Source organism: Nicotiana attenuata, unplaced genomic scaffold, assembly GCF_001879085.1.
Source record: "Nicotiana attenuata strain UT unplaced genomic scaffold, NIATTr2, whole genome shotgun sequence".
Lineage (NCBI taxonomy): Eukaryota > Viridiplantae > Streptophyta > Magnoliopsida > Solanales > Solanaceae > Nicotiana > Nicotiana attenuata.
Window position 1 is genome coordinate 220419 of NW_017671674.1, and position 12514 is coordinate 232932.

General features: G+C 35.4%; 1 protein-coding gene across 1 annotated transcript; it reads left to right on the forward strand.

The window, feature by feature from the left end:
• Nucleotides 1–2306: 2306 nt before the first annotated feature.
• LOC109209624 lies at nt 2307–7972 on the forward strand. The gene is made up of 4 exons (XM_019372932.1): nt 2307–2424; nt 2522–2575; nt 7525–7594; nt 7695–7972. The coding sequence occupies exons 1-4, from the start codon at nt 2374–2376 to the stop codon at nt 7742–7744; spliced, it is 225 nt and encodes a 74-aa protein (XP_019228477.1). The 5' UTR covers nt 2307–2373; the 3' UTR covers nt 7745–7972.
• Nucleotides 7973–12514: the final 4542 nt, after the last annotated feature.

Consider the following 12514-nt stretch of genomic DNA (forward strand, 5'->3'; position numbering starts at 1 on the left):
CTTATAGTGCAAGCTTGGAATCGAGGGCAGGTTCTTCATCGAGCCATCAACCGAGCTCGAAATCATCCTTATCATTGGGTTGGCCATTTATTACTTCTTTCATTTGCTTAATCTAACGTCATTAATCACTTATATTGAACTAATCCATATTTCCTTAAAACCACATATAAATTCAATTGTTATCCGTTTTTGAGGGTAAGCAGACATAAAAAATGATAAAGATGACTGTGCGAGAGATCGTTTAAGTGAGTGATTTTTGTATTGTCGTCGGGCTGAAGTGATCGTGGAATAATGGTGGTCTTCAAATTGTATTTCTTGGAGCATATTTGGAAAGCCACATGAGAATTGAATTTGAATGTAATTGAGTATAATTATACAGTTTGACATTTTGTTTGGCCAAGTAATTACTTGGTTAGTAGAAAATTGAATGTAATTGACAAGGAGTAATTATACTTTTTAATTCTCAATTGAGTGTAATAATTTTCAAAAGTTTCCTTCCTTTTTCCAAATATATACTCTTTTTTTTTTTTTAATTTTTATTTCTTTCCGACTAATACTTCTTTGACTCCTTTTAAAAGCTGCTCCGAACTTAGCACCAGCATTCCACTCCAGATCTGTACTTTTACTTCTTCCTTTATTTTTTATATTTTTTAATTGATATTGTATCAAATTTTTAATACCAAAATGAGATTTAAATAAACAAAAAACATAGAGAAACTGATAGAGAGCCCACGATGGTTCCGTCTATTTTACCTCTATATCCGCCCTTGTTAGATTATACTGCTAAAGCCATAAGTTTAACTCTTTCTGCAACAAATAAATTCTTGTCGGAGTCAACTCTTTTCTAATTCTTTCTACAGTAAATTTGATACTTTTTCATAACAGCTTTTGAGTTTACATTTTTAAGTTCTAATAGGTTATTTTCTGAAAGTAAATATAAGTTTGAATTCAGATAGTCATATATCAAACTTAGGTGTTGGTCTTCCACGTGAATTAGCTCTACAATTTTACACTTATCTTCAAGGTGTAACGTGAATAAATATACTTCTTTTTTTACATACATTATTTAATTGGTTGATAGAGTAAGATTAAAAATATATATTTACCTATGTAATTATAGTTGTCCAACCAAACATGACAATAAGAATTACACTATAATTATGTGTTGGAAAATAGATAGGTCACTACAATTACTATACTATATAATTAACAGGTTATGCAATTATTAGGTTAGTAATTACGCAACCTGATAATTGCACATGGCTTTCCAAAACTCGATTGATAAAATTCCATTGTCAATACATCTCATACCATCAATAGTAAAGCCAAAATCCACATCAATCTACTAATGCTAAAACAAATATTGGTACACAGTATTTAACTACTAAATCATTTTAAAAAATACTTTGGCAGTCAAGGTAGAGTTGTAGTTGTTAAGGGCCAATGGATTCATGGCATAGGTAAAATGGCAAAAGAAAAATATGGTAAAGATGAATATGTGACAGATCGTTTGAGTGAGTGATTTTTGTGTGTTCTTTTTGTGTTGTCGTCGAGGTGAAGTGATGGTGGAACATAGGGCGGTAGTGCATTAGTTACGGGCAGAGGCGGATCGAGAATTTTAAGTTTGTGGGTTCCTACGTAAATCTTAAGTTAATAGTATACAATAATAACTGGATTAACCGACTTGGTTCCAAGCTAAATATTCTTATATATTTAATGAATTTTTCAATACAATACCGAATCTAGACAAAAGTTACTGGGTTCACGGGAACCTGTATCTAACTCACTGGATCAGCCCCTGGTTACGAGTTCTCATGAACCCATTAACTTTTGTCTAGATCCAATATTTGTATTGAAAAATTCAATAAATGTATAGAATATTTAACTTGGAACCCAATTTGTTAATCCAGTTATTATCGTATATTAACTTGAGATTTCTATAGGAACCTATAAACTTAAAATTTTAGGACCGCCTTTGATGGAACAACAATGGTCTTCAAGTGGCGTTTTCAGAACTGAGAGAATCAATTATTATGATGGTGATTAATTTAGAGTGTGGATGAAAAAATAAAATCTTCATAATATCACAAAGTTGAGGGACAAATATGGACTATTTTACATAATTCAAGGAAAAACTTGACCTGTTTCCGATGTAAAAGGGTCTCATGTGTTAGAAAGCTAGCGAATAAGGGCATATTTGAATCAATATTGTAATGATAGGGGTATATTTAACTCTAACTATTCATGAAGGGCATATTTAAAATATTTCACAAAGCACAAGAACAAATTTAATCTTTTCCCTACTTATTTTTCCAAAATCCAAAAGAAACATAAATAAATACTCCTAGGAAAGAAGAAAAGAAGGAGCAAGACATGTCTGCAGCACCCACCAATTCAGACTCGCAGCGCCATCTCCTCAAGGAGGTATTATTTGTATTTATTTGTGATTTTACCGATTTAGAGTTCTGTGAGTGTCTGTGTTTCAAGAAAGAGAGGGCATTAAAGTTATAATTTTTAATAGGTAAGAAGTCACGAGGTTGCTGTAGCGGAGCTCAATAACCTTCCTGCTTCTCGGGTATGTCTTCTTATTTTCTGGAATTCTAGACTTACTCAGTTGCTATTTGTTATATCAACCATAAAGCATGCTTATACATGTATGATAGATTAATTAATTTTGTTTCTCTGATGACCATGTTTGTTAGTAATTTTTCGGTTCCACCCAACACCCACATGACCAAAATTGAAAAAAAATAATATGTAAAGGAGTTGTGTTTTTCCTCCTTTTTATCAATTTTTTGATTGTGTGGCTTTACCAATTAGTTGGAGTTTTGCCTTTTCAAAATTATATTTTTTAATTCTTATCATGTATATTCTGTTCTGATTTTGTAGCTGAATCAAAGAGAGTGTATACGATTACGGCTTACACTGTACACAAGCATACGGAGATTATTGCCTATTCTAGATGGATTTTTTTAAATGAGGGAGACAGTTGAAAGACCTTTTTAGATTGGGTGAAGTGGTGGATGCAATAAAGAGTTATGTTGGGAGATAAAGACACCATGATCAGATGTTTTTACTATGGCGCTTTCCACCAGTGCTGGGAAGTATCGAGAAGACTTTCTACTCATTTATAGTACTCATCCCGAAGAGACTGGTGCACAGGTCATAAGGGACCTACAACCTATTTTGTCCATACGAAGCCTGTGCCACAGTTATAGCTAAGGCGCTAGCAGTGAGATTAAAGTCAGTTGTTCGCTAGTTAATACCCACAGTTCTGAACGTTTGATTAAAGTCAGTTATTGGGTACTTAACGTCCACATTTTAAAATGTTTGATTAAAGTCAGTTGTTGGCTAGTTAATGTTCACATTTCAGAATGTCTTTTGTAGAAAAACTGAATATAAGCCCGATGTGATTATGGTCTTGTCAATATTTGGACTGAAATTTCTTGATGTACTTACTCGACAACTGAGATTTGGAGGACGATGGAGTAATTGGGTTCGATGCTGTATTACCATAGTGAGGTTCTCATCAGTGATTAATGGAACCGATAGTGGCTTATTTGGTAGTACTTAGTAGTAGAGGGATAAGGTAGAAGGATTCCGTTATTCTTGTTATTATTCACTTTGGTATGGAATCTTAGGTAGATCAATGGAGGAAATTGGAGCTGGTGATTTTATAAGGGTTTTAGAGTGGGGGATTAGCTTAAGAGAAGGTTACGTTATATATCACTTGTCCTTTGGTTTTTAGTGAATTATGATGGACTAATTTGTTATTCTTTGAGAACATTATTTTTATACAAAGCTATTTGAGGTTTACATGCCCAGACCCTACTCTTGGGATTTTACTGGGTTGTTGTTGTTGTTGCTATTTGAGGTTTACACAATAGTATGGGCAAATTCAGACTGATTTCATTGGGGAAATATATAGGTCATTAATAATTTGGCGGGGATATTGAGATGTCAGGTGATTACATTAGCCATGGTGTATATGGATATGTTTCCTAGGAGAAAGTTTGACAATAGAGTTATGGCAGCCGCGATCCAGAACTTGAAGGGAGGCTTTATAGATGAGAGAGACAATACTTGTTTTAGGGAGGAAGGGAGAATTACATTTCTGAAGTTCACATTGTCTAATATTCTTATATATTTCAGGTCCTTATTTTTGGACCCCGTTAGATCTAACAAGTAAATTGAAAAGATAACATAACACTTCTTATGGAAGTGTAAGGATGGGGAGAAGAAAGATCAGTTGTTCGAATGTAAAAAAGATAACTGTCACTATAAAGGAATAAGGACTAGGGACAAGAAGATTAGATGTATTTCCTAACAAGAAGATTAGATGTATGTCCTAACAAGAAGATTAGATGTATTTACAAATGAGTGTGTCACCTTGTACCTGCAGGCAATGTTATGGAGATTTGCACACGAGGGAGATGCACTACACAGGAAAATAATAGTGGCTAAATACATGGTATCAGTTGCATCTAAGGGTGCGACTTAGTGTTCGATAAAGCCGGAAAGGACCATGGGAGACTAGGATTCAAATTCCAGTGGAGGATGTTAAGTGATTTCTCATTTGTATAGGCCTAAGTGGCAGAGTTACCCGGTACATTTGCTAGTGGGAGGTAGCAAATACCTAATGAATTGATCGAGGTTTGGCTAGTTGATACACACACCAACAATAACAACAACAACAACGGCTCAGTGTAATCCCACAAGTGGGTCTGGGGAGGGTAATATGTACGCAGACTTTTTCAGAGAGGCTGTTTCCAGGAGACCCTCGGCTCAAGAAGGCCACAAGAGACGATATATTAGTACCATCAATAGAATCATAATAAAATGACAGCAATATAAGAAATACGAAATAGATGGAAAGTACGATAATAACCAACAAATTACCCCTAGCATCAGTAATTGACCCCTAGCATCCTAATACTAACTCCTAACTGGCTAATCTTACATGGTGTTATAAAAATAAATACATGGTGTTAATTAAAAGATGAGGCTCATATGATGTTATGTGCTTCGACGATGTGAATTTGGGGAGAGGGATTTGTAATTCGTAAGCCGAGCTTATTGGAAATCCTTAAAGAAGTTATACAGGGACGTCCTGAGATACCGAGCAGCCACTTTGCATAGATTAGGCATACAGAGAGTCCAGCCCGCTTTGATTTTCAAAGAAAAAGCTGATGATGTAACGAAGTTCATCGGTTTCATAGTTGGCAACGGCAGCCGAATATGGTTTGCTATTTTGGTTAGATAGGTTGGAAACATAACCTTGAGATTGCACATCCACGAGGGTTTACCATCTCAAATTATAGGATTGCGGTTACAGATGAGAAAATCTTCAGAAATTAGTCTCAGAAGAGCCATTCGGGTGAATTTATGCAAAAGATCTATAGTTACACATGAATGGGAGATGGAGAGTATAGTAGAGTTGGGGGGAGGACCAGTTATTAGTACTCTTTATAAGGATGTACAATCCAACCACATCATGAAAGGAAAAGGAATTGTTATGAGTTAGTGTTGCACCTGGAAAGAGGATGAAAAGATGTCAGGGACTTGTTATCATGCTGTAGATTAGCAGTAGTGTTTTCTCTATTAACAGGAGGATGTTTCAAGGTTGTGAAAAGAGCTTAAGAATTAAGAGATATAAAGAGTTTGCTGATTGACCTTCTCTTAAAAAAAGGGGGAAAAAAGAGATAAAAAGTTCACGCGAGATCTTTGAAATTCAATCACAACAACACTGGGTGGGTAAGATATAGGATTCTTGTCTGAGTCGTGTGGATCACAAAATGGATCTATGATTTCAAGTCCACTCGTTGATTTCGAGAAAACCGAATCAATTGGCTTTTTTCCCAGCGATGCCTCCAACTCGAGATTTTTCTTCATAGAACTGGCCTTTTGTCTAGTTTATATTGTGGGTGTAAAGTAAGAAATGTTTTTGATTCAAATTCAGATTTCAGTTATTGTTAATTACAATAATTTTTAAGTTGCTATGCACCACCTGTATTGTCAGGTCTTTTCAATTACTTGTGCATTCTCAAATTTGTGATTTATCCTTGGGGCGTTGAAATGGTTGAAGCATTGGGGAAAACAGGGGTGGGAAAAGAAAAGATAAGAAATCAAAGAGAACTAAGCTTGATGAAGTTTTCAAAAAACTCAAAAACAGCACCCCGCCTATCTCCATCAAGTGAACTTGTTTATGGAACTTTTTAAGGCAGATGTAGAGATGTGATAATGAGATTTGATGAAGATAAAGGTTTTTTCTCTTGCTGTGCCATTTGCCCGTCTTTGGTTTCTTCCTTTACAGTTTGTCTAACACTCTCCCACTGGAAAAATCTTTAATGCTAATTTCAAACTCGTGTGATCCTCACAAAAATGGTTCATCTTTTTTTTTTTGTTTTAGGGATAAGTTCTACTTTCTGTGAAAGCCACCAAGAAGGCAAAGAAAATTTATAGCTCCTGTTACTAATGAAAGGAGTTGAGAAAATTCAGCAAAGCTTCCACGTTACATAAACTCAGCATGTTTCACCAAAAAGCCAAAAAATACAAACATTTCTATCTGATTCTATGTACTGGTCTACTTTTCCTTCAAAACATCCCTATTTCTATCTGTCTGAATCCCCCAAAAAGAATAGTTAAGTAGTTAACCATCTTCTTCTGTATTCCTTTTTCCACTTTCCTTCAAGCCCAGCTCCACAGAAGGTCGTTGATAGTCTTTGGAAGCACCCAGATCAAGAGCCGTCTTGCCACCTGATAATGCAGTAGCAAGCGGTTCACATTATTCTCAAGTCTCACACATGTAGCATCCGCAGCTGCAGGTTATTGATCCCATCTTCTACAGATTTGACTGTCAGAAGTGCCTCATTTGCTGCAATCGTCAGCTTTGGAAGTGCTTTGTTCTTCCAAATGATGTTCCATAACCACACCGACTACTTAGTTCCTGAGGAGTTTAACACAATTTATAACCAGAGTTCACTGAGTAGCCATCCCAGCAAAAAAAGAGTCTGTTTTTCCTCTTCCATTGTTTTTTCCTTAACTTCTAGCAATAGGAATTTTACCCGCAAAACTATTCAAAAGGTTTTACTGTTGGTACATGAGGTCTTCATGTCAATTTTGTGTTTCTGGGTAGTGGTAGCCGATGAACTATCGTTGTGCTTAAACGTAACTCATTTCCATTTTACTTAGATAATTTGAACTTTTTGAGAACATACCTAGATAATTTGAATTGATGGCTTAAAACATGTATAGAAGGTTGAATTGTCAGGCCTTTATCCTATGAAATGGATGTCGTTACATGGTGGCATGAAACAATTAAATAAGTTTAAGATTTTTAATACCTTATTCTTTCTGTTATCACAAGTTGAACTTAGGACTTCCTTGATCTATTTTGTTCTATTGTCCTCTTAAATAAGCAGTTTGTGCATGGATGATAGATAAGGTATAAATGTGGATTTATCTTTGTAGTAATGTACAAGTTTCGTTAATTTATGAGGATGTGCTTTGTTACTTCATCACCAGACGGTCTACCAGAGAAATGGCAACATACTATTCCGTACAACTGTGCAGAAAGCAACAGTATCAGAACAAAGTAAAATATTCTCTCGCTGTGCCTGCATTCAAGCTGTTTTTGTAGTAATCACTTTTAATATTTTATATTGATCTTCTTTTATCTGGTTTATTTTGGACAGAACAATTGGACATGCTCAAATCTAAGCTACAAAAATTAAGCTCCTCATGATGTCATCAATGATCCATTCAGTTTGAGAGGCGGGGAAGAGGTAAAAGCCAACTCCAATTTGCTATTGGAGAGTGTGAATCTGACTTTGCTGTTTATGTTATGTAATTTTGGAGCTTAAATACCTGATGAAGTTGGAAGTACCAACCATATTGTTTTTTGACTTAAAAAATTTGTGAAAGATGTTTTGAAAGTAAGATCATATAATGAAAGGTGTTACAGTTATATTGATTTTCTAGCATTTCAATTGGCAACTTAGGCTACAGAGCTGTGTAAATTATGACAGTCTCGGCCAGAGCCGAAGTCGCTACTTCTGAAATATTCTGTGCAAGTGAGATGCAAATAGTTGTTTTTGAATTGAAGAGCAGTTAACCTGAGAGGCATGGGCAATTTTCCGTTTGATAGGATAATCTGAATTTTTTTTTTTTTTTTTTTTGGTTTCCCGCCCGGTGTTCGGTACCCACATTGGGGCCCGACTAAATCCGGATTCGCGCGGGGAAGTCCCACATTGGGGGGTAAAGAGCTCCTTAATAAAGGCGATTCCATACCCAGGGGCTCGAACCCGAGACCTCTGGTTAAGGACGAAGAGTACTTACTACTCCACCACAACCCTTGATGGTAGGATAATCCGAGGTGGTCTAGAACGTGCTGATATTGCATTGTTAGAGTTAACTATTTGAAGTGAAGAGTCATTATTTACCTTCATTTTAATTTGTAGCGAATTTAATGTTATTGATATATTTTATATTTAATGTAGTAATGTAAATTATGTAATCAACTATTACATCTAGAGAGTTTGGTCTTTTTATGAAGTACTTCCTCCGTTTTAGATATATAGATTGTGTGAATGTGTTTGTATGAGCAAGGAGTTTAAGGGGAAAAAAAGAAACTCAGTAAAATGAGTAAATTAACAAAGAGAAGCAACAAAATTATGGAGGGCAAGAAGAAAAAGAAAGAATAGCAGCAAATAAGCCAAACGAAAGATACACATCATGAAACATAAGAGTATAGTGACAAGAGGGGGCAAGGAGACGAAGCAGTCTTCAATCTTCTTCTTGATACAAGGAAGAGACATTGCCTTTATTGAAAAGAAAGAAAACTACGCTATGTGAAATTACATGTCTAGACACTACACAACTTGGTGCAACTAACGATGACAATAATGAGAAATTACAGAGCAACCATGACTTCGGCAATCTCCATTGTTGTTACAGCGCATTCGATAGCATGCTGGTGGGCGCAGCTTGCTTGTCACTAGTTCTATTGTTGCCGCTTCTCCTGCAAATACCTCTTCTTCCATGGCTTCTGCTAATTCTATTCTTCGGCACGATGCAACTGCAAAAGAGATTTCATTAACCATCAACATTACACTCGTAAATTGATATATCTATAGTAAGGACATTAAGAAACATTTACACACACAGATTAGTTATTTGGTAACACAATCTACTAACTACTTATTGAAAACAAAGAGGCAGAGAACTAACCAATGGCAAACAAGAGGAGGAGAGGAAAAAGAGCAAGAGTAGTTGACGACTTGGAGGCCATGTTTCTGGTCTGTGTAAATGCACTTAGAGGTCCTCCTAAGGACATTAAGAAATATAACAATATTATATTGGGAGTTGTACATATTGTCAAGATTATATGGCAGCATATGGGCCTACCCACTATAAAAGTCCGGGTGGATGAATAAATTAAGAAAGGGAAAAAACTACCGGCTATGTCCATTTATAAGTAGCTCTTACAAAAATAGGCCAATTCATAAAATATTATTAATATTAGCCAATTAGCTATTTGTACCAAAAACAAGTTAAATTTTTGCTTTCTTTTAAGTGAGTGTTACTAGAACAGATTGGGTATATCTTAAGGAGCTTGAATCTCAGTTTTGGGATGATTTGGTGAAGTTTTGAGGTAGTTTGAATTGAAAATTCGAAGTAAAAACTGAACATGAAAAAATAATAATTTGTGTATCACATATGTATCATATTTGTATCAATTGTGTATCACATGTGTATCCATGTATACCTGTGTGTGAGATACATGCGTGATACATGTTTGATACATGTGTCACAGAAGAATTTTTTGAACTCGATTTAATTAGGAATTTTGATACAAACCAGTCCAAATCACCTCCAATCTTCCTCAACTAATTTCAATGGGTATAGTTGATCACCTTATTTGCTACCCCATCTATGAAATTTCCTTTCGTCTTGCATCTAATGTTGCTAATCACGCTTATAAATATGGAAGGTGATTTTTGCATGTGATTCTTTGAGAGAAAGAACCTTATTTATTTGGTTTTTAAATTTTTTTATGTGCTTGACTAGTTTTGGTACGTCTATGACTAATGGCTAAAGGTTGGTAAGTTGAGACTTATTTGAGGCATTTGTGTAAGTTTCCCGTTAAGAAATATGACACATGGCCGCTAAGTCCACCTGCAAGCGATATAAATGATTCTAAGAAAGGGAATTCCAATAAGCCGCCATGAGAGAGAAACACCACAAAAAATGCTATTTATGATTACACGTTGAGATGCCAAACAGTGCGGGGTGATGCGGTTGCGGGACAAACCTGCATAAACCCGAGAAAACTTTAATCCGGCCCGCCCCGCGAAGTATAATTTGCTGTTTTCAAACCTGACTTGCATAATTTTTTTTTTCTTTTTTGAAAGAATTTGTTAGTAAAATTCTTTTTCCTTTTTTGCTAAGTAGTATTAATTTAAAAGTTTGATACCATCTTAGAATGGATTTAAGTTTTATACGTTGCAAATATAATAATTTTTACACTATCGGGGTAATTTAATTTCATATAATAAGTTACTTACCATTTAATTTCATATAATAGGTTACTTGCTAGTGGTGTAATCTATGCTACTACTCTTCATACCCGTTTGAACCTTGAATTTACAAATTTCTTCATCTACGCTAAGAGGGAGAAAATGAACAACTTCACATTGGCATTTTGAAATGGTTCACAAGTACATGTTAACAGGAAAGAGCAGAAGTGAGATGCGCTAAAATCTTCTGCTCCTGGTTAATAAAAAGGGACTTCGCTTTACGTGTCATGCTTCCTACGGTGTGAAAACTCCAACAAAGATAGTGATATCCGATAAAAAAGAAAAATACAAATTGGATATCAAAACAGACACATAGTGCCAATCAAACAAAACATTTCAAAATAAGCGAACGAAAAGATAAGAGTAGGCGGCATATAATTTAGGTCTTTAGGCTTTAGGTAAAAAAAATATCCACCCGCGACCCGCGTGAATTTTTTTTTTTTATAAAAAAATGAACCTGCCCCACACCCACAAGCTCTCTAACCCGCCCCACCCCGCAGACTCCCAAACTCGCATCGCCTCATTGCCATCCCTAATTATACGAAAATGTTGTGGGAGTAATTTTGGATAATTGAGAGGGTATTCGGACGAACAGGTTATGGTGGATCATTGTCCCGATCATTTTTGAATGGGGATTGGCGATTATGTCGTAACATTAAAAAAAGAGAAATTTTCATAAATCACTATCTTTTAGTAGTAATTAGTCATCTATAGATATCATTTGCTATATTACGGATTATAGATACCTTTTATGTGGTTATAAGATGTATTTGATGTATTTAAGCTATTGTATTCATGAATACAGTAGCAAAAATAGGCGTAAATCAGGGAAGTCCAGCTAATCAGTTGTTGTATTCGAGTGTATTCATGGAGTGAAACATGGGGTTAGAACTAGACAGATTATTGTATTCGACTGTATTCACGGCGTAAAATAGGGGATTACAATGTTTTTAAAACGGAAAGTGAATCAATTAACATAATAGACTCCTAATATAACTCAACAAACTCAATTATAACACACAAATTTTGTATTTTTAGTTATAAAAAAGATTCTCAACCGAAAAATACCCCAAAAACATAGCAATCTTCAGAGAAATTATATAATACATCTGAATACATAAATTATATTAATTAAAAAAACTTATGAATACATTCATGGCATATAGCGAGACAGTGAATACAATGAAATACATAGAATACAGCGGGATACATTGAAATACAATGAGAAAAAAAAGACAGTGAATACAATGAAATGCATGGAATACAACGAGATACATTGAATTACAATAAAAAAAAAGACAATGAATACAATGAAATATATGAAAATACATTCAAATTGTATCTGCAGATGGCTAATTACTACTAAAATAGCTCCAGTCCCCCTGAACCATCTACGAGCTCGGTTAACTTTTGTGAAGCAGCAGCTAATGTCTCCTCACTTTTGCAGAACGTAGATCTGATATACCTCCTGTGGTAGCTAATAGCAGTCGAAGAAAAGTCCTCTAATGATGACGAATTGGTATGGAAGAATACACGACCTGGTACAGCCACCACCCCAGCTTGTTTAATCAATTCCTCCACAAAATCAACCTGGAATGTCTTGAGGTGATCACTACCACAATTTAAACATATAAAGAACGCCAAAATAAAATGCTTTGTCAAGTTCTTACATGCCAACCACAAAAAGAAGTTCTTACAGGCCACGCTGAGACGTAAAAGCTTTATCCAAAGTATGAACCTATTGCTGGTACAACCGGCCGACAATAATCACTCAATGTACTACTCCGATCCAAAATTCGTAAAGAGCTAAAGAATTCCGGTGGAAGGAGGAGGAGATCTGAAATTTTAATGGGATGGGGAAGAGAATGAGATATATCAAAGTAGAGAGAGAAAAAAAAAGTGTAACTGATTAGCGTATTCAGTGGCTTAGGGCTAGG

Excerpts from the sequence above, each read along its gene's own strand:
- LOC109209624 (XM_019372932.1), top strand. The coding sequence starts at position 2,374 with ATGTCTGCAGCACCCACCAATTCAGACTCGCAGCGCCATCTCCTCAAG. Across the intron at positions 2,576-7,524 it reads ATAACCTTCCTGCTTCTCGG|ACGGTCTACCAGAGAAATGG; the intron begins GTATGTCTTCTT and ends CTTCATCACCAG. Across the intron at positions 7,595-7,694 it reads AGCAACAGTATCAGAACAAA|AACAATTGGACATGCTCAAA; the intron begins GTAAAATATTCT and ends TATTTTGGACAG.